The sequence below is a fragment of the Electrophorus electricus genome, chromosome 11 (assembly GCF_041902795.1).
Source record: "Electrophorus electricus isolate QZ-2024a chromosome 11, ASM4190279v1, whole genome shotgun sequence".
Lineage (NCBI taxonomy): Eukaryota > Metazoa > Chordata > Actinopteri > Gymnotiformes > Gymnotidae > Electrophorus > Electrophorus electricus.
Window position 1 is genome coordinate 1,060,716 of NC_137507.1, and position 27,904 is coordinate 1,088,619.

The 27,904-nt window shown below is 41.7% G+C and overlaps 7 protein-coding genes across 7 annotated transcripts; 6 read left to right on the top strand and 1 right to left on the bottom strand.

The window, feature by feature from the left end:
• Positions 1-97: 97 nt before the first annotated feature.
• Positions 98-1,550, bottom strand: LOC113590265 (claudin-9). Its single transcript, XM_027030315.3, has one exon. The coding sequence runs from the start codon at positions 1,425-1,427 to the stop codon at positions 774-776; it is 654 nt and encodes a 217-aa protein (XP_026886116.1). The 5' UTR covers positions 1,428-1,550; the 3' UTR covers positions 98-773.
• Positions 1,551-4,131: 2,581 nt separating this feature from the next.
• cldnj (claudin j) lies at positions 4,132-27,249 on the top strand. The gene is made up of 2 exons (XM_027030327.3): positions 4,132-7,125; positions 26,621-27,249. Exons 1-2 carry the CDS (start codon positions 6,843-6,845, stop codon positions 27,247-27,249), a joined length of 912 nt encoding a protein of 303 aa, XP_026886128.2. The 5' UTR covers positions 4,132-6,842.
• LOC113590274 (claudin-4) lies at positions 7,009-9,604 on the top strand. Its single transcript, XM_027030326.3, has 2 exons — positions 7,009-7,125; positions 8,241-9,604. Exon 2 carries the CDS (start codon positions 8,352-8,354, stop codon positions 8,973-8,975), a length of 624 nt encoding a protein of 207 aa, XP_026886127.2. The 5' UTR covers positions 7,009-7,125; positions 8,241-8,351; the 3' UTR covers positions 8,976-9,604.
• Positions 11,455-12,538, top strand: LOC113590270 (claudin-4-like). Its single transcript, XM_027030322.3, has one exon. The coding sequence runs from the start codon at positions 11,806-11,808 to the stop codon at positions 12,469-12,471; it is 666 nt and encodes a 221-aa protein (XP_026886123.1). The 5' UTR covers positions 11,455-11,805; the 3' UTR covers positions 12,472-12,538.
• Positions 14,972-16,156, top strand: cldnf (claudin f). The gene has a single exon (XM_027030318.3). The coding sequence runs from the start codon at positions 15,033-15,035 to the stop codon at positions 15,771-15,773; it is 741 nt and encodes a 246-aa protein (XP_026886119.3). The 5' UTR covers positions 14,972-15,032; the 3' UTR covers positions 15,774-16,156.
• On the top strand, positions 16,978-18,129 carry LOC113590273 (claudin-like protein ZF-A89). Its single transcript, XM_027030325.3, has one exon. The coding sequence runs from the start codon at positions 17,047-17,049 to the stop codon at positions 17,677-17,679; it is 633 nt and encodes a 210-aa protein (XP_026886126.2). The 5' UTR covers positions 16,978-17,046; the 3' UTR covers positions 17,680-18,129.
• Positions 19,910-25,585, top strand: LOC113590269 (claudin-like protein ZF-A89). Its single transcript, XM_081722888.1, has 2 exons — positions 19,910-20,459; positions 24,699-25,585. Exons 1-2 carry the CDS (start codon positions 19,950-19,952, stop codon positions 25,353-25,355), a joined length of 1,167 nt encoding a protein of 388 aa, XP_081579014.1. The 5' UTR covers positions 19,910-19,949; the 3' UTR covers positions 25,356-25,585.
• Positions 27,250-27,904: the final 655 nt, after the last annotated feature.

Below are 27,904 nucleotides of genomic sequence, written 5' to 3' on the forward strand. Positions count from 1 at the left end.
GAGGAGGCTCGTTTCGAGTGTCAAGCAGTCCCTTAAAAGCTTGGTTGATTTCAGACAAAGCAAGGGCACTCTGCAGTGAGCACCCCCCCCCCCCCCTTCCAGTGTGGCCAGCACGGCGCCTGGGAAGTCTCAGATTTACAGTTTTATCCATGGTTGGGAATGATTGTCCGCCTTGACTTTTGGGGGGAAAAAACAAAGGGTTCTAGCAGAAATTCAGATGCTGATTGGTCTCTGATAAGAACTTTTATTTTCATACATTGTGTTTCATTGTTAAACCTTGCAGTGTCCATTCAGCCTTACAGATGCATTAACCTGCAATTAACCTGACAATTCCAATACATGCCATCCAGAAAATTATTAAATGAACATAGATTCTATGGTTTACTGCAAAATGGGTGACCATGCAGGCAACAGTTTCTGGGAGCTTGGTAAGTTTGTTCTTCCTTGTATGAAGTTTTAAATGTGGCACTTGGGAACGCTGCACAAGTTTCAGGTTGTGTCCAATCTAGTTGTGTTACAAAGGCCATTATGACACAACAATCTAGATGCGTTACAAAGGATGTTATAATACAATGTTCCCAGCTGAAAACATGTTTCTACACTTAAATATTAGGTTTATACCTGTAGCATGATGGCTGACTGAATTTACTCTACATAATTTCTATTCCAAAGACATTAGTTGTCCTGAATCATTACTGCGATGAAGTCATGTCTCAACACACATCTCTGGCCTGCCACTTGCTCTCATTTCTCTCCTCAACAAGGCAGCCCGTTCAAACGTAGTCCCGTCGGTCCTGTCCGATTGCAGGCAGGGACTTAACCGTAGAGTACTCCACACGAGGAGATGTGGGACTGCCCTGTGCTCGGGATAGGCAGGAGCAGGACAATATGACCCCGCCTAAGATCAGGAGACAGGAGGCGCCCCAGCCGAAATACAGCGAGTTCCCAAACTCCCGCTTCTGGGTCTCAAGCAGAAGTGGGTCGTGGAAGTCCATCACAATGGTGTTGGCCGTCCAGCACACAGCTACCAGCAACAGGAGTCCCCCGACTGCGAACGCCCCGCCTGCTGCCAGCATGATGCGCGGTTTGCTGGCCGGATCTGCCGTGCAGTTGGTGCACTTGGCGCCTGCAACGGCCAGCGTAATGCCCGCCACGCCGGCAAGCACGGCGATGACCGTCAAGGCCCGGGCAGCTTGCAGGTCCTGGGGCAGTCCCAGCATGGAGTCGTAGATGTGGCAGTGCATCTGTCCTGTGCTCTGCACCACGCAGCTCATCCACAGGCCCTCCCACACCACCTGCGTGATCACGATGTTCTGGCCCACGTACGCTGCCACTCGCCACATGGGCAGACAGCAGGCCACCATTACGCCCAGCCAGCCCGACACGCCTAGAATCATGCCCAGCACCTGCAGGCCGGCTGAAGCCATCGCGCCCCTTACTCTCGTCTCTGGAGTTCTGCGCACTGAGGTCCTCTCGTGTCCCGGACGCAGCCCTGAAGAACAGCCGTGCTATGAGATCTCTCTGGCTCTCTCTGGATGACGCTTTCTTAGAGGGAGAGAGGGAGGGAGGGAGGACGAGAGAGAAACAGATTCTGCGTTCTTTATACTGCTTAGAAGTTTGAAGGTGGAGTCAGACCATGATGGCATCATCTTTTCTCTGGTATAAGAGCAAAGAGAGTTTTTGTGTTCCCTTTTTGCCATAGTGTGGTACTAATAGAATTAAATTAATAGCATTATGCCATGTCTAGCACCTCCTGGCTAGTACTGAATCAGTCTGTTGATGCACTCTGTCTTTCTGAATGAAACAGAATGAAAGAACGTGAGATAAGCTATCTTGCTGGGTATTGTTAATACTTGTATGTGTTCCATAGATAAGCAGACCTGGATGGACAGGTTGTGTGTTTTTATCATTCTTTCTGGTGAAGCTAACAATAAGAGGCTAACAGCAAGGCTAAGATTTTGGTTAAAGTCTCCAGCAACTGAAATGACACTAAATCACCTTTTCTTCCACAGTCAATGCAGAAATGGTAAAGGTTGAATATCAGGACACCTGTGCATTTTTCTGCTGTTTGATATCTACCCTGTCATTAACAAGAGACACGGAGGGTTTTCATGTTGAAATGAGACCCCATTGCTCTTTTATGTGTTCAATTTTCCCCTTAACCTTGAGAACAGCCTGCTCAGTCCCCTTCTCAGTAAGACACACAGGACAGTTCCAGTCTTTGTCTAAGGAAGGAGCAAGATGTGTCACCTGATCTCAGCTCACCCCCCCCTCTGTAACGGTTTAGCCTCAACTAGCCAGACTCATAAGCTGAGGGTTTTATTGTGGCTGTCATTCAGTTCTTAATTCTTTCGCATTTGATGGACTGACTAAGATGACACTTAAAACTTTGATTCATTTATGAGGGTAACTTAAACCCTTTTCCATATAGTAGGTCCCTATCATAAGAGGATGGTGAAACTGTGTGGTTGTGATTTTTTAAAAAGAGTTTAAGTTTAGGGTTTAGGTTAAACGATATTTGTAAAAAGCAACCTTGAGTTTGAGAAAGGTGCTATATAAATGCAAATAATAATAATAAAGTCACAGCTTTTTCAATTGCATCTTAATATGAAATAATTATTTCTGACACATTCCATAATCATACAGTTGTGTGCTGTCCTGGTTTGCTTGTGGAGTCTGTGAAGGAGGCCTTGTCTGGGATCTCTGTCACCCTCAACTTCATCACTTCTTCTCAGAGTTCTTTTCCTCCAATTACAGTTTCACATTCACTCACCAAAATCACATAACTGAACATGTAATCTGAACATGTAATGTTGGTTATTTAAACAAATGACTTATGTTTATTGCATGGCTGTTTTAAAATAGGGTATTAAATTCCTCTGGGCCCAAGCAAAGTAACTGAGACCTAAAAATGTCAGAAACAATCTCATTCAGTGATAGATACATCTTGTCACGTGCGTTTTGTGCTTATGTCTGGCCTCAGCAAAATATGCTATTATGAGTTTAAAAAAATTAATTTGTATATTATATTGTCATTATATTTTTTCTGTCTATGTTTAGCTGGTGCAGAATAAATTTTAAATCACAACAGCTGTGCTGATTGGTTGAAGAGCTCTGCACTTGGGAAGTAACACCAAGAGGTAGAATATGGAAAGTACAAGGTAAAGTCACAGGAACCGCCCCTTCACACACAATATAACCGCCCCTTCACACACAATATAACCGCCCCTTCACACACACATTGGAACCGCCTCTTCACACACACTGGAATTGCCCCTTCTCACACAGTCTGGCTTTTTTTATATATCAGTAAAGGAAAGCTGATCTTTGTCCATAATATCAGTAACTGCCAAACACATTATGATTACAATTTATGACAAAAATGTGTAAAAAAAAAAAAAAAAAAAAAAAAAAAAAAAAAAAAAGTTAGGAGTTAGTTAGTCAGTCAAGAAATTAATGAATATTTAGAATATTTGAGGTTAAGGCCAGAGGTTTTGTTTGGAAAAGATAAGATAAATTTATTGGTCACAGAAAAGTCACATTTTTTCTTTGTGAATTCTGGGTAAATCTCTAACAAACACTGACTCTGTGGGTAGAACAAATATTTGAAAGAATCATTGAGATTGGGTCACCTTTTGAAGTGACTAAAGAAAATAAAGTCAAATGTTATCAAATACTTATATTACTCTGATAAACTGAGTACAAGCCAAAATCTTTCTAACCCAGGCCAACGCCATTCAAATCCAGGCCAAAACAGTTCTAACCTAAGCCGAAAACCTTCTAGCTATCGAAGCTACGTTTCACGCAGGTTACACAGGTGTCTAGGTTAGACACCAGGGGTGTTTTCAGGAACACGCTTTTCACAGAGGATTTATAGACTGACAAAGGAAATCCATCCTTACTGGGGTGGTGAGGTGCATAACACCTCTGCCATCTGGATCTGCAGCATGTGTACTGGGTGTACAGGTGTACTGGGCTCGCTAAACAGCTATCATGCACAGGCTTGTGGAAACCTATGTGGGTGGTTTTCTTCAGCGTGGGAGCAGGAACTTGCAGGACCTGTCTTCTCAGGGCACGGGCGGCAGTTCATTAATGAGTATCTGGCCAGAGCCTGTCTCCTTACTGAGCGTTAGCTGGGGAGACACGGAGACAGAGCAGGTGTTCAGAATGCAGGGAGCCATGTGGCCCTGATGAGCTTTTCTGCTGCACTTTGTGTGGGCACACAGCAGGGACTGTCCTGGTCATTGTTGAGGTGTTGCCCTGCAGTTCCAATGCCCTTAGAATTCCAGTGCCTAATTCTGATAACTCATATGTATAAAAATGAAATAAATTGATAAGAAAGAAATAGATAGTAAACAGTTACACTTTGAAAATACTTTATAGAAATACATCAAATATACAACATTATAAATTCTATATTTAACCTATGCGTCATGTATGTGGACTTTGTCATATTGAGCTATGCACAATCACTTTATATATTTAATATTAAGTTGCATATATTTGAATGTATTTCAATATTATTAGTTTAGTATATTAGTTTTATATTAGTTTAGTTATTATCTTAGTTTTTATATGAACAGCGTAAACTATATACTTTGACAAGTTATATATATTTACAATACACCTTTTATGAGTATTATTTGTATAATGAACACTGTTCATCATACTATTAATATAATTATTGGTTGTAGTGCTTTTATTAAAATGATTTCCTGAAATGCAAATTGTCACTATAAATCTAAGCTTGCAACGTGAGAAGGTCTATAATGGTACTTTTGTTCGAATGGTTATCCCTCAGGCAGAGTTCGTTTGGCTAATTAAATGAAGACTTCTCATTTCACATGTCAGTGACATTTAAAACCCTGCCGTTGTTTTTGTAATGGTGATATAGTAACATTACTAGCAAATCCTAGAAGGAATTTTGGTTTTAAATTTGTTCTGAACAAAAAGAAAAGCCCAGAGATAACAGTAAATACTCATGTGACAGGAAATATTCATGACATCACAAGGACTTTACAGGAAGTCTGTATATGGGCAATTGAGGATGCTCTCATGATGTGCTGAAACAGTCTGTCCTTTATCTTCTATTGTAGCTCTTTTTTAGAAACACAGTGATACGTGATGGCTACAATAATATCTCAGCTCAAACATGTGTGCTTTGGTCAGAGTTGTCCATGGGGTCTGTTTTTGAGTAGTTATCACTCTATGCTTTATTGCTGTTTGTGGTTAGGACAGGTTGAGTAATCAAAGTAGAAAAGAACGATGCCATGACACACCGACTTCACACACTGAAACCCTGCCCACTTTCTGAGGTAGAAACTTGTCACAGTTTCATTAAAAATGACAAAGTGCTGTGCTGAATCACAGAAAGTAATGTGTGTAACAATCCCTGTTATTCGTAACTATTATCCCTGTTGCTAGTGTCCTTAATAACTTATTAACTATTTTCCTTGTTTTTAGTAATTTTTCATTATTAGTAACTACTTTCCCTGTTTTTAGTTAGATATTCCTGTTTTAGTAACAATTTTCTGTTACTAGTAACTATTTTTTATTAGTAATGATTTTACCTCTTGCTAGTAACTATTTGCATGTTACTGATACCTATTTTACATTATTTTACATAACTATATCCCTTATTAGTAGTGACTGCTTTACCTGTGATTAATAAGCATTTTACCTGTTATTATTAACTATTGTCTCACTTATTCCTATTTTCCTTGTGATTAGTTACTAATTGATCTGTTATTATTGATAATTTTATCTGTTTTTTTTTACTTTTGTCATCAAATAAACATACAATATGGTATGCTTGCTTTTGTGAAGGTTTTGACAGTTTGTTTTGGCAAGGTCTGTCATCACGACATGTCCCTGCCTGTTTTCTGTCACTGAGTTTTTCCCATAGTCATTTGTGTAAGTAATGCAAAACAAACCCATCCAGTTCTGACATTTGATTCAGAGATCATAGAGATCAGCCATTACAGCGTCTGTGGAAAGTGGAACATTTAACATACCTAATAACGACAATACACTCACTGTATTATCATTACATAAAGATCCTTTGAACTCAAAAACTGTAGACTTGAAAAGCAATTTTACATAAAATGTAAATGTAGGTAAATGTTTATCATATTACAAACATCACACAGGTGTTGGCATTATACAGATTAGCAAATACACCAATTTTACTTCAAAACCTAAAAACTATATATTGTTTTGAAATGCAAATATGCCCTGTTAATCAACTCCTCACTTATGCTCCTCACACATATACTCACAATACTTTCAATACTTTCAATACTTTCAAACTGTACTAACGACCTTTACACTTTATTTTTAACTTTGAACCCAAGTTAAAGAAAGAATATTTTAAGAGCATATACTTCCAAGAAAGTGCAAAGTACAGAAAGGTGCTTCTCACTGGGTCGCATGATCACTCCTACCAGTTGTTTGTGTACTGTCGACTCACAACGTTGCAATGTGTCATTCTGTTGCTGTTCTTTATTCAGATCTGTAAAGTTCCCATGACAACCACTCTAAATACAATGAAGAAAGAACATGAGAATTGATTACAGCTTCAAATATGTCTTTTGTAAAGAATGTTTATAATGTTGAAACAGGGACACTTATGGATAAGTCTGCAAATGTGCACCACAGTTACTCCACATTCTGCATGGTCTCAGATAATCTCAAAATAGTCCCCGATAATCTCAGAATAGTCTCCACAAGACGATGATATTCTGCAAGCCATCTTTCCTCAGCTCCTTAATTGTGGAAATTCCTTAACTGTGTGCACGCAGCATGGAACTCTATCCACTGACCCCAAGCCAAAGGATATTTTAATGAGCAGCCTCCAAAAAAAGAGGCTTCATTGTCCTAATGGCAGGTTTGGCTTCCGAACAGTGCTCCCTTTCTTTATTGCAACAATCCATGGCTTTTACTCTGCTTCGCTGTGTCCAGTAGGAGCTACACCTGTCCCAGGCCCTAGAGTCTACTGCCTCCTTCACCACGCCATTATTGCTGGGTCCTTCCTCGCACGCCCAGATCGCAAACCTTTAAGAGCTTATAGGACAGCTCCAGAGTCTTCTAGGAAGGCTGTACACTCCTTGAAGACAACCAGTAAAGGTCAGACATTTTATATATTCTTTTTTTAAATCAATGTAATTTTTTTTTTAATTCTTTACCAATGTTACAGTCTAAAATACAGCAACGATTGGAGAAAGCAATCTTTTCATTGACTACAGATGTGAATATTTTATTTATCTAATTGGTTTTCTTTTGCTCTGGGGTAAAAACATAAGTCAGTGATTGTGAGCGAACAGTTTGTGCTGTGGTAAATAGTTCATTGAACTACAACAGCGTACTCGTAAACGTAGACTGAGACCTGTTGGTTTACTAGATTCATTTGATTTACAATGATTAAAATAAATTTATACATGTGATTATCTGAGATGGCCTTTGCTGAATGACATCATACCATACACACTCAGTATCCATGTCATGAAGCCAAACTCTTTCGTCGTGCCTGTTATTGGTGCAAGTGATCCGTTTCAAGGTGTGTAATTTGCGAAACGGAGCTAAACATTGAGAATATATATTTGGCTTTATCAAGGTGCATCCAAGGAGGAACTACACAAGCTTGAGAGTTTTCAGTTGCATTAAACATTCTGGTGATTTCTGTTTTTTTAAGACCATACACACACCTATTCACTGGTATTTACTTTGCCATGGTGACCTTGTGACCTTTCAACATTTAATAGTTGTTGGAGATTGACTTTATGGAAAAGATTTCCATATTTTTAGCATTTTGTGCTCACAGTATAATTTGCATTCTCCTGCAGTTTAATATTCATTGAGGAAAACATTTAATCCATAGCCTATTTGTGTTGTGTTTGATGCTCTATAAAGATTCTATATTTTGAAAAGCATTTAATTATAATACACTGCCCAAGATTTCTTAAAAGACTATAATATCTCTAAAAAGTGAACCACTCCACACAGTAGCTCTAGGATGTACGAGACTTTTCCTTAACTTGTCTTGTAGAATCTGCATTTGTACTGTCTCTATATGGAAATTATGACTCATACCAGGACACTTCTGGCAGTTAACTCAAAACCTGAAAAGCAAGGAGATTTTGGAGGAGATGAAGGCAAGGGAACTAGTCATGACTCATTTGCGTATGTATGTGTGTGTGTGTGTGTGTGTGTGTGTGTGTGTGTGTGCCCCTCCTTAATTAAAGCATATAAAAAGGGACCCGCTTTCACCAGTTTGTCATTTTAAACTCAAACCAGGCTAGAAACGCTTTTAGGGTTCGTTCTGTGTGGATTAATACGGGAGCTACCAGACGGGAATGACGTCCGCTGGCTTACAGATGCTGGGCACAGCCCTGGCCATAATTGGCTGGATCATGGTCATTGTGATCTGTGCCCTGCCCATGTGGAGGGTCACAGCCTTTATTGGCCAGAACATCGTGACGGCGCAGACCACATGGGAGGGCATCTGGATGAGCTGTGTGGTGCAGAGCACGGGGCAGATGCAGTGTAAGGTCTACGACTCCTTGCTGGCGCTCAGCTCTGACCTGCAGGCTGCCCGGGCCCTCTGCGTGATCTCCATCTTGCTGGGCTTAGTTGGCATATTCCTGGCTGTCGCCGGCGGCAAGTGCACCAACTGCATCGAGGACGAGAGCAGCAAGGCAAAGGTTGGAATCACGGCAGGTGTGGTCTTCATCCTTTGTGGATTGCTGTGTCTGGTTCCTGTCTGCTGGACTGCCCACTCCATTATCAGTGACTTCTACAACCCCACAGTGATAAGCTCCCAGAAGATGGAGTTGGGGGCCTCTCTGTATATGGGCTGGGCAGCTGCAGGACTGCTGATCATTGGGGGAGGACTGTTGTGTGCTCACTGCCCGCCCCAAGACCACTACAGCACCAAGTATTCTGCAGCCAACTCCTCAGCACCCAAAGGCTACGTGTGAGAACAGCCCAGAGGGAGGCTTGGACTTCATTATATTGTGTGTGTGGCCCATATTTTTGCTGCGTTGTGTCACAAGATGTCAAACAAAGGCAAAGACATAATGATCGAACAACAGAACATTGGTATGACTCTTCAGTGTAACCAAACGATATAACGGTGCATTCAAACTTAATTTTTTCATTTCATTTTAAATGTTATTTCAGCTGTGTAATGTTGAGTTGTGTATTATATATCAACACTTAATTTCAATATTTCTGTTTTGTATTCAGTATATATAATTCATGTCTACAATTTATCATTTTGAAATTTTATGGTTTTACACAAGATATTTTAGTTGTAAATAATGAATATTTTTACAGTAAAATACAACAGGGTTTTTAGTGTACACACATATATAGAAATGCAATTCCTCACCTATTACGGTGGATCTGACAATGTAGACAGTTTGTTCAAAGCTAATACTTTTGTAGTAATGTATTAAAGTGCTGTTGACTAGTCATGAGGAAAATCCCTGAGTTGTGCTCCTTCAGTCAATAATGATTTCAGGTGTGTATTGTGTAATGTCTCATGTATTATTGTGTTCTGTGTATACATCATCAAAGGAATAAATGGATGAAAAAAGAATCAAAATCACTTCATTCACAAGTAACGTTCAACACGGAGCATCACATTAATAAGAACAGCTGACAGTCTACATAATTATAATACATAATGTACATTAGGTATTATAATATACATCATATTGTATATAATAATGTTTATTATAAAATATACATAATTATAATACATAAATTAAAATATAAACTACACTGGGAATAAATCTAAATGGCAGCAGCAAACACAAAATATAATTTGCACTAAATACATTAACAGTTCATACATTTTTGGACATATCAAAACCCTTCCTGAGGTGTTGTCTCTGAGCTTGGTGATCTGTTATATAAGAACTGATTCACTTCTAGAGACAGTAGACTGATACCCAGTGTTCCTTCTAGTGAACTCACTTCCTAGTGAACTCCCAGATCAGATAATCACTATTGCCCTCTGCTGTTCAAGCCAAACCCCCACTATGTTCAAGCCAAACTCTGACCTTTGGACTTGTAAAGAAGAGGTTTGCTATTTTTGAAAATGAGTTAGCCCCAACTTGCTGATTGCCTGTATTGCTAAGCATCTCCTCTGTTCTCCTCTTCAGTGGATTAAACATTCTGACAGGACAAACTGTAAACAATTCTAGTCAAAGGCAGGAATAGTTACAGCATAGTCAAGGGCCTTTAAATATTCTACAACAAAAAACACAAACCATGATTCATCGAGTTTATTTGTGTGCAAAATGATTGAAAAACAATCCTGAGGAAATTGTCGGTAGTTCTAAATATCAAACAGAATAATCCAAACATGTTGTAAATAACCATAAAACATGCAGTGACTATGCTGTGAGAGTTTCGTTTTGGGAAAGATGATTTATCTGGAATGTGTTTACATTTGGTGAGACAGTAAGTCTCTCTATATTTAAGTAGTGAGGTTGTGCTTTGCACAAAAAAAACATTAATTATGGGAAGTCACCATTTTAATACAGAATATTTTGATAAAGTTTTAAATGAACATCCCAATTAGGAATTATGCCACTACTGCTGATACAAACTCTGAGTTTAGTAATTAACTAATTAGTAAGTAATTAACTATTCAGAGTCTATAAACTGGGATTGTTACAGAACACTTCCCCCCTACGAGTCACATGGTATGGCCTGCCGCGTGCAGGGGGGTTCACATTTGTTTGTAGCCACACCCTCCGTGAGAACACACACCTGCACAAGGTTTTTGATGTTAAGTGTTTGTCTATTTAAACCCCCTCATCGTTGGTCATTGCTATTGTCACCATCAGTGTTTGTGTAGAACGTCCGTATATCGTTAGTGCTAGGGTTATTGTGTGTATAGTCTCTGTTAAATGTTCTAGTCATCGTTGTTAGCGTTAATTGTATTCACGTTCACGTTATGCGTGTGCCACCACTGTCATCTGTGTTTTATGTCATTAAATATTTCACCAAATCGAGGCACTCGGGCCACCGTTACAGAGATATTGTTACAGAAAATGTTGCCTGGATGTTACAGTACCAATGATCTGTCACACCTGGCAATAATCTATCAAAAAAGATACTCTCATTCAGGCACTCCAAATCATTTCATTATTATCAGTTCACTGTTTAATTAGACCACAATAAAAAAATGGTGACCATAGAGACCACCATACAGAACACCATAGAGACCACCATAGAGATCACAGTTGAGACCATCATAGAGACCACCATAGTTTCTTTTAAGGAAGCTCTAATACTGTGAAAAGATATGGATTAACATTCACATCTACATATTATATAATTGATTCTGTAAAGCTGCTTTGTGGCAATATCGTGTTGTTAACAGCACTGTACAAAACTGGACTGAATTAAACTGATTGTTCTCAGTCATTTTAATGGTAAGTATGTATTAGTAATAGAATATTTTCTTGCTATGGGGGAAAATGAGCCTTTTTATGGTGTGAATTATAAGGCCCTTCTGCAATGAGCCAAAAGTTCTCTTTATAAAAATTAGTTTGTAAGATCGGCAACCTTGAGGTGTTTGGTTTCTGTTTGTAAGATCGGCACCCTGCATGTGTTTGGTTTCAAGCTTAGGTCATTCAAGCTTTGTTTGTGATGTACACAAAGTCCTCCAGGAGTATGAGGGTGTCAGGATCAAATAGCACCATCTTGTCTGGGAACATTCAGAGATATACCGTTCCTACAAGAAGAGCCTTCAGCCTATAAATACCACCACCTCTCAGAAGAACGTTCTCTATGCAATTGTTTTGTGCGGTTGAATGTCAAAGAATGGCATCTCAAGGAGTTCAGATTCTGGGCATCTTTATATCACTGATGGGCTGTCTGGGTGTGATGGTAGCGTGTGGCCTGCCCATGTGGAGGGTGACGGCCTTCATCGGCGCCAACATTGTGACAGCACAGATCATCTGGGAGGGCATCTGGATGAGCTGTGTGGTGCAGAGCACGGGGCAGATGCAGTGCAAGATCTACGATACCGTGCTGGCGCTGAGCTCTGACCTGCAGGCCGCCCGGGCCCTGGTCATCATATCCATTTTGTTTGGGGTCTTCGGGGTGGTGGTGTCTGTTGCTGGTGGGAAGTGCACGGACTGCATCGAGGATACACGCACCAAGGCCAAGGCAAGCATCACAGCCGGAGTGCTCTTCATCATCGCCGGTGTGTTGTGTCTGATCCCCGTGTCGTGGACAGCCCATTCTATCATCTCAGACTTCTACAACCCCATGCTGTCGGAGTCGCAGCGGCGGGAGCTGGGGGCATCTCTTTACATTGGCTGGGGTGCGGCGGTCATGCTGCTGCTTGGTGGGGGTCTTCTCTGTTGGAACTGCCCTCCCAAAGAGCAGCGCATCTACAACCCTAAGTTCTCTCCTGTGAGATCCACCATCTCATCCAGGGAATATGTCTGAGAGAGAGAGAGAGAGAGAGAGAGAGACAGAGAGAGAGAGAGAGAGAGAGAGAGAGAGAGAGAGAGAGGGGAATATCCTTACACCACTGACTTTCAACTGACATATTAGGAGGAAAAGTCTGAATTGCTATACATGCATGGTTTGTGTTGTTTAGGTTTATTTGCTTTGATTTTGGTTAAAACACTGAAGTGGGTGTTTCGTTGGACCAGTGAGTTTTCCAAATGAATTGCATCCTTCAGCCTTATGTGTTGTTTCAAACATTGATTTCATGTGCCTTTCCCCCACTGCACATGTTTAAGAATGCAGACATGAACCCTGCCACTCTTTAGCCAAGGGTTCTTCACAAAGATGACTGCATGGGAGGAAATGTAAAAAAACAAAGGTATTATTGTCTTGAGAGCTCTGACTGACTCTGACAGACTCAGTTGTGTCTGCACAGTGGTGTGGCTCGAGTGTTTTGGAACTGTTTGGTCATTAGTTCAGAAATATTTGGTTGCATATTTTACATGTTCTGAAGGGACTGTATAAGTGACCTCCCCGTCTTAGATCAGATGATCTATCATATAGTGCGACAAGGCTGGGTATACTGGGCTTGGCTGCAGAAGAAAAAAACACAATTATCCCATAAAAGCGCAGTAATTGCACTTTCAAAAACATTTTTAAGAATTAGTGCCTTTTTATGTAAAGACAATTTATGCTATGCTGTGCTATCTATTTGTATTCCAAGTAGTCTATTCAAAATAATCTTTCTAAAAGAAAGATTGTCTATAAACTTTCTTTTTCACTTTTTTCAGTTTATTAATTTGTTTAGAAAGTTCTGAGGGAAATCTTTTAGAGTATTCATTTAAAGACGTCTCTGCAAGTAACTGCTGTACCAAAGACAGTAGACCATTGGAGAAAACACAGCTTTCATTGGCTTGAGTTTCTAAACCTGTTTTCTGTTTGTTACAACTGTAAACTCTGATCAGGGAGTCAGTGCTTGGAACCAAACTGTCCAAACCAGTTCCTAAACCCAGGAACTGTTTGCAAGAGCAACAGTTGTTTAGCCAAAGGCAATGATTTTTGTGCCATTGGCTATATCTAAGATCATTCTAAATATGCTTTTGTAAAAATAAACACCAAAGCTGTAATGTAAATGTAAATGTAAATGTAAAAATTAATGTTTGTAAAAATCTATTTTGTAAAAATAAATATTAAATGTTTTCAAGAGATGACAGACAGAAATATGTTTATTAACATAGACCAAAACATTTCAACTAATAATTTAACTAATTTCAACTAACTAATTTCTTTTTGCATCTCTGGTCTCTCAAAAGATAAAGGTGATTACACCATAAGGGTCACTTTCAGGTGTTTACTTCATAATATTCCATTTTGGTTCAAGCTGTGCTTGCGTGGGTGCGTGCATCTGTGCGTGCGTGCGTGCGTGCGTGTGGGGTGGGGGGGTATGAGTGTTGTTATTTTGTATCTTTTTAATTCTGTTTTATTTATTTATTTTCTATTCTCTATAAAACTCTTATTCATTTGTATATTAATAATGCAATTACATATACTGTATTGCTTTGAAAACATTTCTCCCTCACATTTCCATCATTTAGCTGATGCGTTTGTCCAAAGCAACTTACAATTATGACTGAATACATCTTCTGCAATTGAGGGTTGATGGTCTTGCTCAGGGTCCCAACAGTGGCAACCTGGTGGAGGTGGGTAACAGGTCATTTAACCTGTTATGCCAATAAAGCACATTTGATTTTATGTATTTTATATATATATATATATATATATATATATATATATATATATATATATATATATATATAGAGAGAGAGAGAGAGAGAGAGAGAGAGAGAGAGAGAGAGAGAGATTAAAAATTGTAGTTGCCAGTTGTTGCTATGGCAACAATGAAATTAAGAACCTCAAAGAAAAAGAACTGATCTACACTCTTGGAATTTTTGAAGCCTCCTTGGCATGAATGTTATGATTTAATCATCTACTTTTTCAAATATAATCTAGTTCCTCCCCCAGCAAATTCCTTTGCTTAGGTTATGAGGTACCTCTGTCCAAAACATCCTGTTTCTATGGAAACATTGTGTACTTCACTACTTCACTACTATCTATCTATCTATCTATCTATCTATCTATCTATCTATCTATCTATCTATCTATCTATCTATCTATCTATCTATCTATCTATCTATCTATCTATCTATCTATCTATCTATATCAGTTGCATACCTGATTATATTTTAATGCTAACCCAAGGGCAATGGCACCAAACCTCTGTTTGTCTGCACTGTTTCACTGTTTCAGGCTATAAGTAAGCAAACCTGTTTCTCCTCTGATGTGTATTAAAAAGTACTACAGTCCACTGAGAGTACTGAGAATTTGTAGAATCTCGCTTTTCTGGAAGAGCCAGATACTTCTTGTCACATGACTCCTGCCTGCGAGACTCCTTAGCAAACAGGCTGTCATTTCCTGCCTGTCTCTCATACCTGTCCACGTTACTTTGTGAGGAACTGCGTCGCTGCATTGCCGTTGGATTTTGGTTCAAAGGCTTCGCGATGGGGCGGATAGCCAAGGAGGTGTCAGGCCAGACCTTGTGCTTCATTGGCCTAGTTGGTCTGTGTCTCTGTTGTGGTCTCCCCATGTGGCGAACAACCTACTACATCGGTGCCAACATCGTTACGGGCCAGATCGTGTGGGATGGCCTGTGGATGAAATGCGTCATGCAGAGCACTGGTCAGATGCAATGCAAAATCAATTCTTCCATCATGTCCCTGACGCAGGACCTGCAGGCAGCCCAGGCCCTCATCGTCATCGCCATCATCGTCGCCTTCGTCGGCGTTCTCATGACCTTCATCGGCGGGCGCTGCAGCAGCTGTCTGAAGGATGAGTCTACCATGGCCAAACTGGTCATCCTGGGTGGGGTGCTGTGTCTCGTGGCCGCCATAATCTGTATAATTCCAGTCTCCTGGTCTGCAGCCTACACCATCTCTGATTACTTTAACGTCCTCATACCCAACTCTGACAAGAGAGAGCTCGGTGGCTGCATCTACATCGGATGGGGAACCGCCGCCATTCTTATCATTGGAGGCATCCTGCTCTGTTCATCGTGTCCACCACAAGAGGATGCGTACCCGAAAAACACAGGCATGTATCCCTACCAGAGCCCCATGATGAGACCAGCAGGCCCGTATGTGCCTGTCAGGACATACTCACCCAGTGTTGCCTACACAGGAAACTATATACAAAACAAACCTCATGCAGCCACTTACTCTGCAGTGCCGAGACAATATTTATAGGCAAAAAAACTTAACAACTGGACTCCTGTTTCTTTGCAATGATGTTCCTTGCCTTGTTTTGAATGATATATCTGTCATCAGCTGCAAATTTGAACTTGATTATATCTGTAAAGTAGTCAGCATTCAGGTTGCACAAAGATGTTTTGCTGTGGTGTTGTGTACATTGCTGATCTTAAAACCTGTTTAGTAGATTTTATTACTTTATTTTCAGTATACTTAAGTACTGTCAGTAGGCGAAACAGTTGGTTTGTACATTTTGCTTAATCAATGCTCTCCAGTTACCGTACTGGACTGCTTCTCATTGTTGATAAATGGAAAATGTGTTGTAATGGGGGAAGTTATTAACTTTCCCAAGCCAGAGGAATTGATTGTCAATAAAGATATTTTTATATCACAACAACACATGTGTATTTTACTTTCTGTCACATGACAGTTCAGCCACACCTGTTCAACCATCAGGTTGAAAGTTTCATGTTGTCACAGTCTCTGGTGCTCAGTAAAGTGCTGAAGTTTAAAATTAACAAAAGCCAGAACTTAAGTTGGGTTATTTTGATCTTCTGTTTTTGGACTGTAGCAGTGCCATAAGCAGAACTGCATATATGAGTGATAGTGAATTTTTATTTCAGAATTCCTGTCACCTTTCAGTCATAATCTCCTTTTATACTAATAATCTGAAACCCTTACACTAATATTGCGGGCACCTAATTTTCCTTCATTTTATCACTACTGATATCCTAAATATGTTCAATAAATGGCCTAAATAAATCAAGTGAATATTATTCTTTACAAATATCAATTTCCTTTACAAGGTTGAGTTAATTGAGTCTTGTCTGTTGTTCACTCAAACAGCAACTTATTCTCTATGAAGAACATTTACTTACAAAAAAAAACAGGTTTTATTGAAACAGCAAATAAAAAAACCAGGTTAGAAGTTTAAAATCATGAAGCTAGATGAAAGTGCTAGTCAAACATATGCTTAGAGGGACTTTCCTGATTGGTCATTGGTTCTTTTGGTTCTCAACAACTTTTGCTTGCTTTCAAATGATGTGCATCTCATCGAAACTCTTTGTCTATCAATGCTGCTGAGGAATCTAGCTAGTCCTGAAACCAACCCTGTGCACTGGTTTCAGTAGAGACATATGGGGAGTGTTGACTCCACCCATCTAAAAGAGTCTTATAACTTGGACAGTGAAGGACCTTCATCACTTTACCTGTACAGCAGAACTAAAGCAAGTGGCAGCTTCCCTGCCAGCAAGCACTCAGAAGAAACACAATGGTGTCCATGTGTCGGCAGATGCTGGGGTTCACCCTAGCCATTGTTGGCTTCCTGGGAACTACCGTGACTTGTGGTCTTCCCATGTGGAAGGTAACAGCATTCATTGGGGCTAACATCGTCACAGCACAGATCATCTGGGAGGGCCTGTGGATGACCTGTGTTATGCAGAGCACGGGCCAGATGCAGTGTAAGATCTACGACTCCATGCTGGCACTCCCCCGGGACCTGCAGGCGGCCCGAGCACTGATCATCATCTCCATTGTGGTGGCTTTGTTAGGGATCATCCTTGGAATCGGTGGGGGAAAGTGCACCAACTTCGTGGAGACTGAGAGCACCAAGATCAAGGTAGCCATTGCCAGCGGTGCCATCTTCATCGTGGCTGGGGTCTTGTGTCTTATCCCTGTGTGCTGGTCGGCCCAGACCATCATCATGGACTTCTACAACCCGCTGCTGACCAGTGCACAGAAGAGGGAGTTGGGTGCCTCGCTCTACATCGGCTGGGGTGCCGCGGTGCTGTTGATCCTGGGTGGAGCTCTGCTCTGCAGCTCCTGCCCTCCTCAAGACGAGAAGATGCCCGTCTACAAGTACTCGCAGCCGCGCTCCACCGCCACCAGCCGAGCCTACGTCTGAAAGGACAGCCACAGAGCAAAGACTGGGGACTAGTTTATTAAAACGTTCTACTTTGAAATCTTTCTTCCTGTTCCACTGGTTCTTCTAAGAAGTAGGAAAGGGGCGGCAGTAGTGCTGTGAAGACAAGACCTTCTGAGATGCGCGAAGGCGAGTGGAGTGAAAGCTCTGCGCATGGACGAGAGCTGCATATTTGCAATGATTATAAGGACAGTTTTGTCTTACATAAATTGTCTTAAGGAAATGTACACAAACGAATGTAAGAATGTGAAATGATTGCACCGTGTGATTAAGTATAAACAGTACTTTAATATATTAATAACTGGTTTACACAACTTGTAAAATAGATGTGCTTTTTTCCTTTTGTTATTTATAGTTATAGTAAAAGTTAAAAAAAATATTGTCTAACTGAACTATCTTTGATGTAATTTAAAATAAAGTTTCTTAAGCATTGGTTGCTCAGTGGTAGAATTCTTGCCTGCAATGCGAGTGACCCTGGCCAACGCAACTGGTGGTGTTCTTCAGTCAGGGAGTGTTAGCTCAGTGGTTAAGGTACTAGTAATTGAAAGGTTGCCTGTTCAAGCCCCACCACTGTCAAGTTGCTACTGTTGGGCCCCTGAGTAAAGCTCTAAACTCTCAAGTTGTGTTCAGCCATAATTGTAAGGTGCCTTGAACAAAAGTGTCAGATTAATGTTAACAGAAATCATGGTTTCAGTTTGATTTGTGCTAAATAAGTCTGAATGTGTCCTGTCAAAGACCATTGTTGCAGTAGGCTTACTGTAATGAAAAAGGCTTTTGATTTCTGTAGTAAAAAGAACAATAAAATGTTTAGTATCCTCGCTGAAAGATAACTCAGAAGATATCTAGGGGCAGTAGTTACGATATGTGTTAAGGCTTTAAAATGTGTCACCATGGGAGGATTTTCTAAAGCTTCTTTTCTGAGTGCAATTACCCATCAAATTCATAAAAATGCAAGAAAAGCACCAGTTTGACATGTGATTCCTGAATGAACGGAAGACCATGGAAACTCATGGGCAAAGACAATTAGCCATCAATTAGGGCAAAGATTCAAGCAAATGTGACTCAGACTCTCTGGGGACTGAAGTCACAGAGTTGCTGTATGCACACCAACAGGTTTGGGAGGTTTGTTGTCAGGTTGGTATGACAACAATGGTAGTTTTGGTTTGCAAATATACGTGAGGAAAAAAAGGTATTGCTACAAACTTGAATCTTGTGATTTTTTTTCATGATTAAATACTGTATGAAAAGACACACTTGACATGATAGATTATTATTGGACTAGGTGGGTCATGAGCCTATTTAGGGTGACTCACAACAAATATCTACTTAGTGCACTCACAAATTAAAAGTGATAAATACACTGGTATTTAATACAAAACTCGATGGTTATTACTCAGATACAGTGATAAATTCAGAGATATGTTTTACTTTAAGCAGCAGATTTAAGGACTCAAATCCTGGAAAACTTGAAACAGTTTATCACATGGAAAAAAATTGTCATTGTTTCTGTGTGGCTACTGTATATTAGTCAGGGTTTTTAAACTTTTAAACTTTTAATTGTAACCGGTGAGTGGTTAGGAGGTGGATGCACATGTGGAGAAGAGAATGCAGAGTTAGAAGCGTAGTCACAGTCCAGGGTCAGTTTATTCACAAAACAGCGACTAGACTTACAATGAACAGCCCTGAAACATGGCAAACACAGGGTTTAAATCCTGAATCTAGTGAACACTAAACAAGACACAGGTGCCAACCTTAAGTGCTAGAGAAAGCCATGGAGGTATAGAGTTTAGAACAGTTACTATGGAGATTAACACATAATTGTTGATGGTTTACATGTTTTGACTGGATTTGTTTGTGTGATACATGTTTTTGTGCATGTTCCCAAACCAGTTGGCTATTGATGCGTAGAGCTCCGAGGTCAGCTGTCAGAATACTATCGATGGCCACCTTTTAAAAGCAGGAAATAGCTTTTGCACCTGCTGTTCTTGTTTTACCAGAAACAGAACACATAAGAATGCCTTTGTTTCCAATAGTTGGGATATCAGGTTTCAATGACAGCACTGTAAAATATACCGAGGGAAAACATAGCCCCACCTTCGTTTAAGGGGAAACGCAACCCCTACCCTCAGCCCCACACAGAACACACCTACTTCTTATGCACGTCTAAAACAGCTCCACTGCCTGTATTTTCTCTTTTGTACTTGAGGAAGAGAGCAGCTCGATTTTGAGCGTTAGCCATAGCTGATGCAGGAATGGTGTCAATAAGAATCTGGTTGTTGGGCTGCATCCTGGCCCTAATTGGCTGGGTTGGCATGATCATCGTCTGCACCCTGCCTATGTGGAAGGTGACAGTTTTCATCAGCTACAACACCGGGGTGGTGCATTTTATGTGGGAAGGGTTGTGGATGAGCTGCATGGGGCTGAAGCACACAGGGCAGATGCAGTGTAAGGTCTACGACTCCAAGCTGGCGCTCAGCACAGACCTGCAGGCCGCACAGGCCCTGGTGGTCGTGTCCCTGTTGGTTGGTCTTATTGGACTCTGTATCACTTTCATTGCCGGGAAGTGCACCAACTTCATCACGGTGGAGAGCAGCAAGTGCAGGATGATGCTGGGGGCAGGCGTGCTGCTGGTCATCTCCGGCATTCTGTGCCTCATCCCTGTCTCATGGTCCGCGAGCACGGTCATTCAAGATTTCTACAACCCTGTGATGGTTGACGCACAGAGACGGGAGCTGGGGGCTTCGCTCTACATCGGCTGGGGGGCGGGGCTTCTGATGATACTGGGAGGGGCTCTTCTCTGCACCTCCTGCCCCCCAAGGGACGACCAAGGACCGTTTCTTAAGTACCAACCGCTGAAGAAGCCCAGTTTTATATTATACAGCACCACCTCTGAGGTCTGACACAGCTACATCCAAGACTTACATCTAAAAACATGTGAAAGACATTCTCCTGTGGGTGTGTTTGCTAATGAAAACACATTCTGATGCACTGAGATATGCAGTGAAGATTACTTATGCGCAACTTCTTGGCTTGAAGCTTTTTTGTGTTTTTTGAAACACTGTCCCCTATTATATATCTGTGTTTGTAAGACCTTCATTTACTGTATTAAGAATATGTGTGTACAATAACTTTAATATATATGCAACTGTAAATGTTCACTGTGAATAGCCAGGAGCTGTTTTATATTTGTCCATTAACTTCCAGTATGACAATAAAATCTGAGTCATTGTTTCACGACCTTGTCATTCCTGGGATGCTGGTTTCCTCCCATAAGGTCAAGACACAACAAAAAAACAGTTTGCCAAGGAACCTCTGAGGCCTCGCAGCTAGAACAACCACACCTCCCACATACCACGGGACCTGCTGGTTTGAGCCAAAACAAATAAAAACAAGAACAGAAACCAGAATTTTCCTGAATTTTTAAAATTTTGGCCTATTTGAAGATTCTTCTGTACTCGTCTCCTTGTTTACAAGGCTCAGATCAAATCGAAAGGTTCCCACACTAAAACACTCATATTCTGAGGTGTCTTCTTCTCTTTATCTAACTAGGAGTCTCACTTTTCTCTTTCAAAACAGAATTTAATACAATTACACTATAATTTAGGCATTGTTTTCAAAGACCGCAGATTGGTTCCAGGATTCAAAATGGTGTATTGTAATGCATATGAATTTTTCAACTTTGAAAATCTGGACCATCAAGTTAAATGGTCACAAAAGTATGATAGAAACATCTACATTTGCATTTAGCAGATGCTCTTATCCAGAGAGACTTACAAAATTGCTTTGTCATTTACTCATAGAATCCATCCTAGTACAGTACAGTAGGTTAGAGTCCAATATACCAACGATCTAGAATACTGTAGAATACAGGGATCACTGCTGATGACTAGAAGTACAAAATACATGAGGTCTCTCAAACAATGATAAGTGTAATAAACAATAAATAATAGAGTTTGTTACACAACATCAGTGTAATAAACAATACCATACAATAAGTATTAGTTTTTTTTAGTCAGTATAGGAGCAGGGTCAGTGGTCATATAAATATTCCACGAATAGATGGGTCTTCAGTCTGTGTTTGAGGACTGCAAGGGACTCTGCTGTCCAGACAGCAAGCGGGAGTTCATTCCACCATCTGGGAGCCAGGACAGAAAATAGTCTCGATGCTTGTCTTCAGTGAGACTTGAAGCATGGTATTTCAAGCCTAGCCGTACATGAGGTTCTAAGTACTCGAGGTACGGATCGGGCTTTGACCATTGACCTCATGTATGAAGAGGCTGGTCCATTTTTGGCTTTGTAGGCAAGCATCAAGGTTTTAAATCTGATGCGTGCAGCTACTGGAAGCCAATGAATGGAGCGCAGCAGTGGAGTAACGTGTGAACTTCAGAAGATTGAAGACCAATTGTGCTGCTGCATTCTGGACAAGTTGTAGAGGTCTGATGGCTCTTAGAGGAAGACCAGCAAGTAGCGAGTTGCAGTAGTATAGCTTTGAGGTCATAAGAGACTGCACAAGCACCTGGGTAACTTCCTGCTAGAGAAAGGGCCAAATCCTTCGTATGTTACAAAGGAGGAATATGCAAGACTGGGTTAGATTAGAGACATGAGTTGAGAACAATAACTGGTTGTCCAAAGTTCTGCCCAGGCTACGGGCAGCTTCAGATGGTGATACCAGGGAGTTCTTGAAGGAAACTGTGAGGTCATGGTAAGGGTTGGGAGCACCTGGGATCAACAGAAGATCGGTTTTACTGGGGTTGAGCTTCAAGTGGTGGGCTGTCATCCATGACGCGATGTCAGTCAAGCATGCTGAGATACATCTGGAGACCTGTGTGTCTGAGGGTGGAAAAGAAAGAACTAATTGAGTGTCATCGGCATAGCATTGGTAGGAGAAACCATGAGAAGATATTAAATCACCAAGAGAACGAGTATACAAAGAAACGAGAAGGGGGCCCAATACTGAGCCCTGTGGAACACCAGTGGAGAGTCTACACGGTTTGGATGTGGATCCTCTCCATGTCACCTGATAGGACCGTCCATCCAGATAGGACTGAAACCATTTCCATGCAGAGCCAGTCACACCAAGCCTGGAAAGAACAAAGAGGAGAATGTTGTGGTAATTTTTTATCTGTTGTTAAAAATTCTCACTTTTATTCAGAATCAGTTTCTTTACGTGAGTGTTCTACTTAAATAATGGCTCAGCAAACTTTAATGTGTCCAACACAGTTTTTTTTTACACTGAGCTGGGACAGGTTGTCTTAAATGTATAGAACCTGCGCTGATGTACAACAAGAAATTAATGCAACGCCCAGAGTGTTTGAGATATCCTGCTTTGTGCAGTACTGCCATCTAGTGATGGAACCTTCTTAACTCTGAGCTGCAAAGCAAGAGAGCTGAGATGCTTGGTTATAACTTTCAACTTAAAAAGCCAAAGTTGGCCCATCATGGCCATGCTAATCTCTGAACGCCCTCCTCTCCAGGCCCACCCATGGCTCGGCAGGTCCTGGGCATCACACTGGCCATGTGATTGGCCTGGCCGGCACCATCATCATCTGCGCGCTGCCCATGTGGAAGGTCACCGGCTTCATCGGCACCAACATTGTGGTGGCACAGGTCTTCTGGGAGGGCCTGTGGATGATGTACATGTATGAGCGCACAGGCCAGATGCAGTGCAAGTGGTACGACGTGCTGCTGGACCTGGAGTGAAGGACCTTCATCACTTTACCTGTACAGCAGAACTAAAGCGAGTGGCAGCTTCCTTGCCAGCAAGCACTCAGAAGAAACACAATGGTGTCCATGTGTCGGCAGATGCTGGGGTTTACCCTAGCCAATGTTGGCTTCCTGGGAACTACCGTGACTTGTGGTCTTCCCATGTGGAAGGTAACCCAGTGGTTATTACTCAGATACTGGTGCAGTGATAAATACAGTGAACCCAGTGGTTATTACTCAGATACTGGGGCAGTGATAAATACAGTGAACCCAGTGGTTATTACTCAGATACTGGGGCAGTGATAAATACACTGGTATTTAATACTCCACTTGATGATTATTACTCAGATACAGTGATGAATACAGAGATATTCATTGGCTTATTTTTTTACTTTAAGTGGCAGGTTTAAGGACTCAAAAATCCTGGAAAATGTGAACCAGTTTATCAACTGGAAAAAGCATTTATTGCTTCTGTGTGGCTACTGCATAAAGCCTAGTCAGAGTTTTATACATGTAATAATAATTTTTTTAATTGTCTTTTTTTTAATAACCACTGGGTTGAGTAATAAATACTGGTGTATTTATCCCTGCTCCTGTATCTGAGTAATTTATATTAGTCCATCCTTTGGAATATATTCAGGGATAACATTCCTGTCAATCGTATGCCTGAGAGAGTATAGAACAGTTACTATGGAGATTAACACATAACTGTTGATAGTTTACATATTTTGACTGGATTTGTTTGTGTGATACACATGTTTTTGTGCATGTTCCCAAACCAGTTGGCTATTGATGCGTAGAGCTCTGAGGTCAGCTGTCAGAGAAACATCGCTGGCCACCTTTTTAAATATGAGAAATAGCTTTTGCACCTGCTGTTCTTGTTTTACCAGAAAGAGAACACCAAAGAGGTAAAACGGCCCCGGGCTGCGATCCCAGCTGTGGTGGATGGCACATGGATTGTGATCCCATGCAAAAGCAATGCTGAATGCAAGGCATTTTGCTTCCAGCAGATGTGATTTCAGATTGGTTACAGCTTTCAATCACAGCACTGTAAAACAGAGCACGGAACGGAGGGGAAATGCAGCCCCACCTTTGCTGTCCCAGGTACAAAGAATCCTGAAAGGCAGGTATTCATTGGCTGGCCAAAACCTTCCTGCACAACAGTACACACCTCCTTCTTACACACGTTAAAAACAGTTCAGCTGCCTCTATTTTCCATTTTGCACTTGAGGAAGGGAGCAGCTCGATTTTGAGCGTTGACCGCAACTGATGCAGGAATGGCTTCCATGAGTATCCAGTTGTTGGGCTGCATCCTGGCCCTGATTGGCTGGGTCGGCGTGATCATCGTCTGCGCCTTGCCCATGTGGAGGGTGACGGCCTTCATCGGCTCCAACATCGTGACGGCGCAGATCATCTGGGAGGGCATCTGGATGAGCTGTGTGGTGCAGAGCACGGGGCAGATGCAGTGTAAGGTCTACGACTCCATGCTGGCGCTCAGCACAGACCTGCAGGCCGCACGGGCCCTGGTGGTCGTGTCCCTGTTGGTTGGTCTTATTGGGCTCTGTATCACTTTCGTTGCTGGGAAGTGCACCAACTTCATCACGGTGGAGAACAGCAAGAACAGGACGATGCTGGGGGCAGGCGTGCTGCTGGTCATCTCCGGCATCCTGTGCCTCATCCCTGTCTCATGGTCCGCCAGCACGGTCATTCGAGATTTCTACAACCCCGTGATGGTTGACGCACAGAGACGGGAGCTGGGGGCTTCGCTCTACATCGGCTGGGGGGCGGGGCTTCTGATGATACTGGGAGGGGCTCTTCTCTGTAGCTCCTGCCACCCAAGCGACAACCAAGGATCGTCTCTCAAGTACCAACCGGTGAAGAAGCCCAGTTCTATATTAAGCCATACAGCACCACCTCTGAGGTCTGGCACACCTACATCCAAGACTTACATCTAAAAACATGTGAAAGACATTCTCTTGTGGGTGTGTTTGCTAATGAAAACACATTCTGATGTACTGAGATATGCAGTGAAGATTACTTATGCGCAACTTCTTGGGTTGAAGCTTTTTTGTGTTTTTTCAAACACTGTCCCCTATTATATATCTGTGTTCGTAAGACTTTCATTGACTGTAATAAGAATATGTGTGTACAATAACTTTAATAAATGCTCACTGTGAATAGCCAAGAGCTGTCTTATATTTGTCCATTAACTTCCAGTATGACAATAAAATCTGAGTCTTTGTTTCACGACCTTGTCATTCCTGGGATGCTGGTTTCCTCCCATAAGGTCAAGACACAACAAAAAACCAGTTTGCCAAGGAACCTCTGAGGCCTCGCAGCTAGAACACCCACACCTCCCACATACCACTGGACCTGAATGATGGGGGAGGGGGCTGGTTTGAACCAAAACAAACAAAAACAAGAACAGAAACCAGAATTTTCCTGAATTTTTAAAATTTTGGCCTATTTGAAGATTCTTCTGTACTCGTCTCCTCGTTTACAAGGCTCAGATCAAATCGAAAGGTTCCCACACTAAAACACTCATATTCTGAGGTGTCTTCTTCTCTTTATCTAACTAGGAGTCTCACTTTTCTCTTTCAAAACAGAATTTAATACAATTACACTATAATTTAGGCATTGTTTTCAAAGACCGCAGATTGGTTCCAGGATTCAGAATGGTGTATTGTTATGCATATGAACGTTTCAACTTTGAAAATCTGGACCATCAAGTTAAATGGTCACAAAAGCATAATAGAAATATGGTAATTTTTTATTGGTCTTTATGCCATTACACTGAAACCATTTCCATGCAGAGCCAGTCACACCAAGCCTGGAGAGAACAGAGAGGAGAATGTTGTGGTAATTTTTTATCTGTTAAAAATTCTCACTTTTATTCAGAATCAGTTTCTTTACGTGAGTGTTCTACTTAAATAATGGCTCAGCAAACTTTAATGTGTCCAACACAGTTTTTTTTTACACTGAGCTGGGACAGGTTGTCTTAAATGTATAGAACCTGCGCTGATGTACAACAAGAAATTAATGCAACGCCCAGAGTGTTTGAGATATCCTGCTTTGTGCAGTACTGCCATCTAGTGATGGAACCTTCTTAACTCTGAGCTGCAAAGCAAGAGAGCTGAGATGCTTGGTTATAACTTTCAACTTAAAAAGCCAAAGTTGGCCCATCATGGCCATGCTAATCTCTGAACGCCCTCCTCTCCAGGCCCACCCATGGCTCGGCAGGTCCTGGGCATCACACTGGCCATGATTGGCCTGGCCGGCACCATCATCATCTGCGCGCTGCCCATGTGGAAGGTCACCGCCTTCATCGGCACCAACATTGTGGTGGCACAGGTCTTCTGGGAGGGCCTGTGGATGACGTGCGTGTATGAGCGCACAGGCCAGATGCAGTGCAAGTTGTACGACGCGCTGCTGGACCTGGAGCCAGCACTGCAAGCGTCCCGCGGCCTGGTGGTGGCCACCATGGCGCTCGCCTGCCTGGCGTTCCTCATCTTCCTGCTCGGGGCCGACTGCACCAACTGCCTGAGTGACCCACGGGCCAAGGCCCGGATCGTGGTCGCCTCTGGCATCACGTTCATGCTCGCGGGCCTCAGCGCCGCTGCGCCAGTGTCCTGGACAGCCGACTCCATCATCAGGGACTTCCACAACCCTGTCGTTCATGAGGCACTGAAGAGGGAGATGGGAGCTGCCATCTATGTGGGCTGGGTGACGGCAGGCTTCCTGTTTGTGGGCGGTGCTGTCCTCTGCACCACCTGCCCACCCGAGAGGAGCAACCATTCTCCCAGGTACACAAGCACCCAAAGCAGCTATGCGTTGATGAACTACGTGTGAGGTTGGGGAATGATGGTAACTAGGCAACACAAAGCTGTTATTGGGTAACCAAGGAGCAAGGTTGTGTTTAGCAAGTTCCCCTATGTCACATGATTGTCACTCTACAGTGTCAAACCTTTCAGATGGATGCTAAAAAGTAGGAAAGAAAATGCTCCGGTGTCAAACATATTTTATGGTTTTGGAATTAGTGACAATAAAAGAATGGTCTGAAATGATACCCTTTGGAAGTCTTTAGGAGGTACGATTTTGGCCATGTCAATAGCTCCAAAGTAAATTATTTGGCCATTACAAATCCCAAAGCCATTTAAAACTTTGTTACATGATGAATAAAAATGTTTTTGAGGTTTAAAACTGAAGTACGATTTAAATAAGGATCACATTCCTACAACGTATATTAAGCACAACTGGAAGGGCTACAATACTGATTGTTAAAATAATCTGGCTTTTATCGACACAATTCTAGCATTTATCCATACTTCAAAAATGATTTTAGTCAATTCAGAATCTGTCTCTACAAATAACATAGAATGCTTATAACTTTACTTTAGATAATGTATTCCGTTTGTGTCTGTGTTCTACTGTTCCTATTTGAATAAAATTTGGTTACATTTTTCATGTTTGGTGATGCCCAAGTTTCAACTGAGTTATTGTGTCT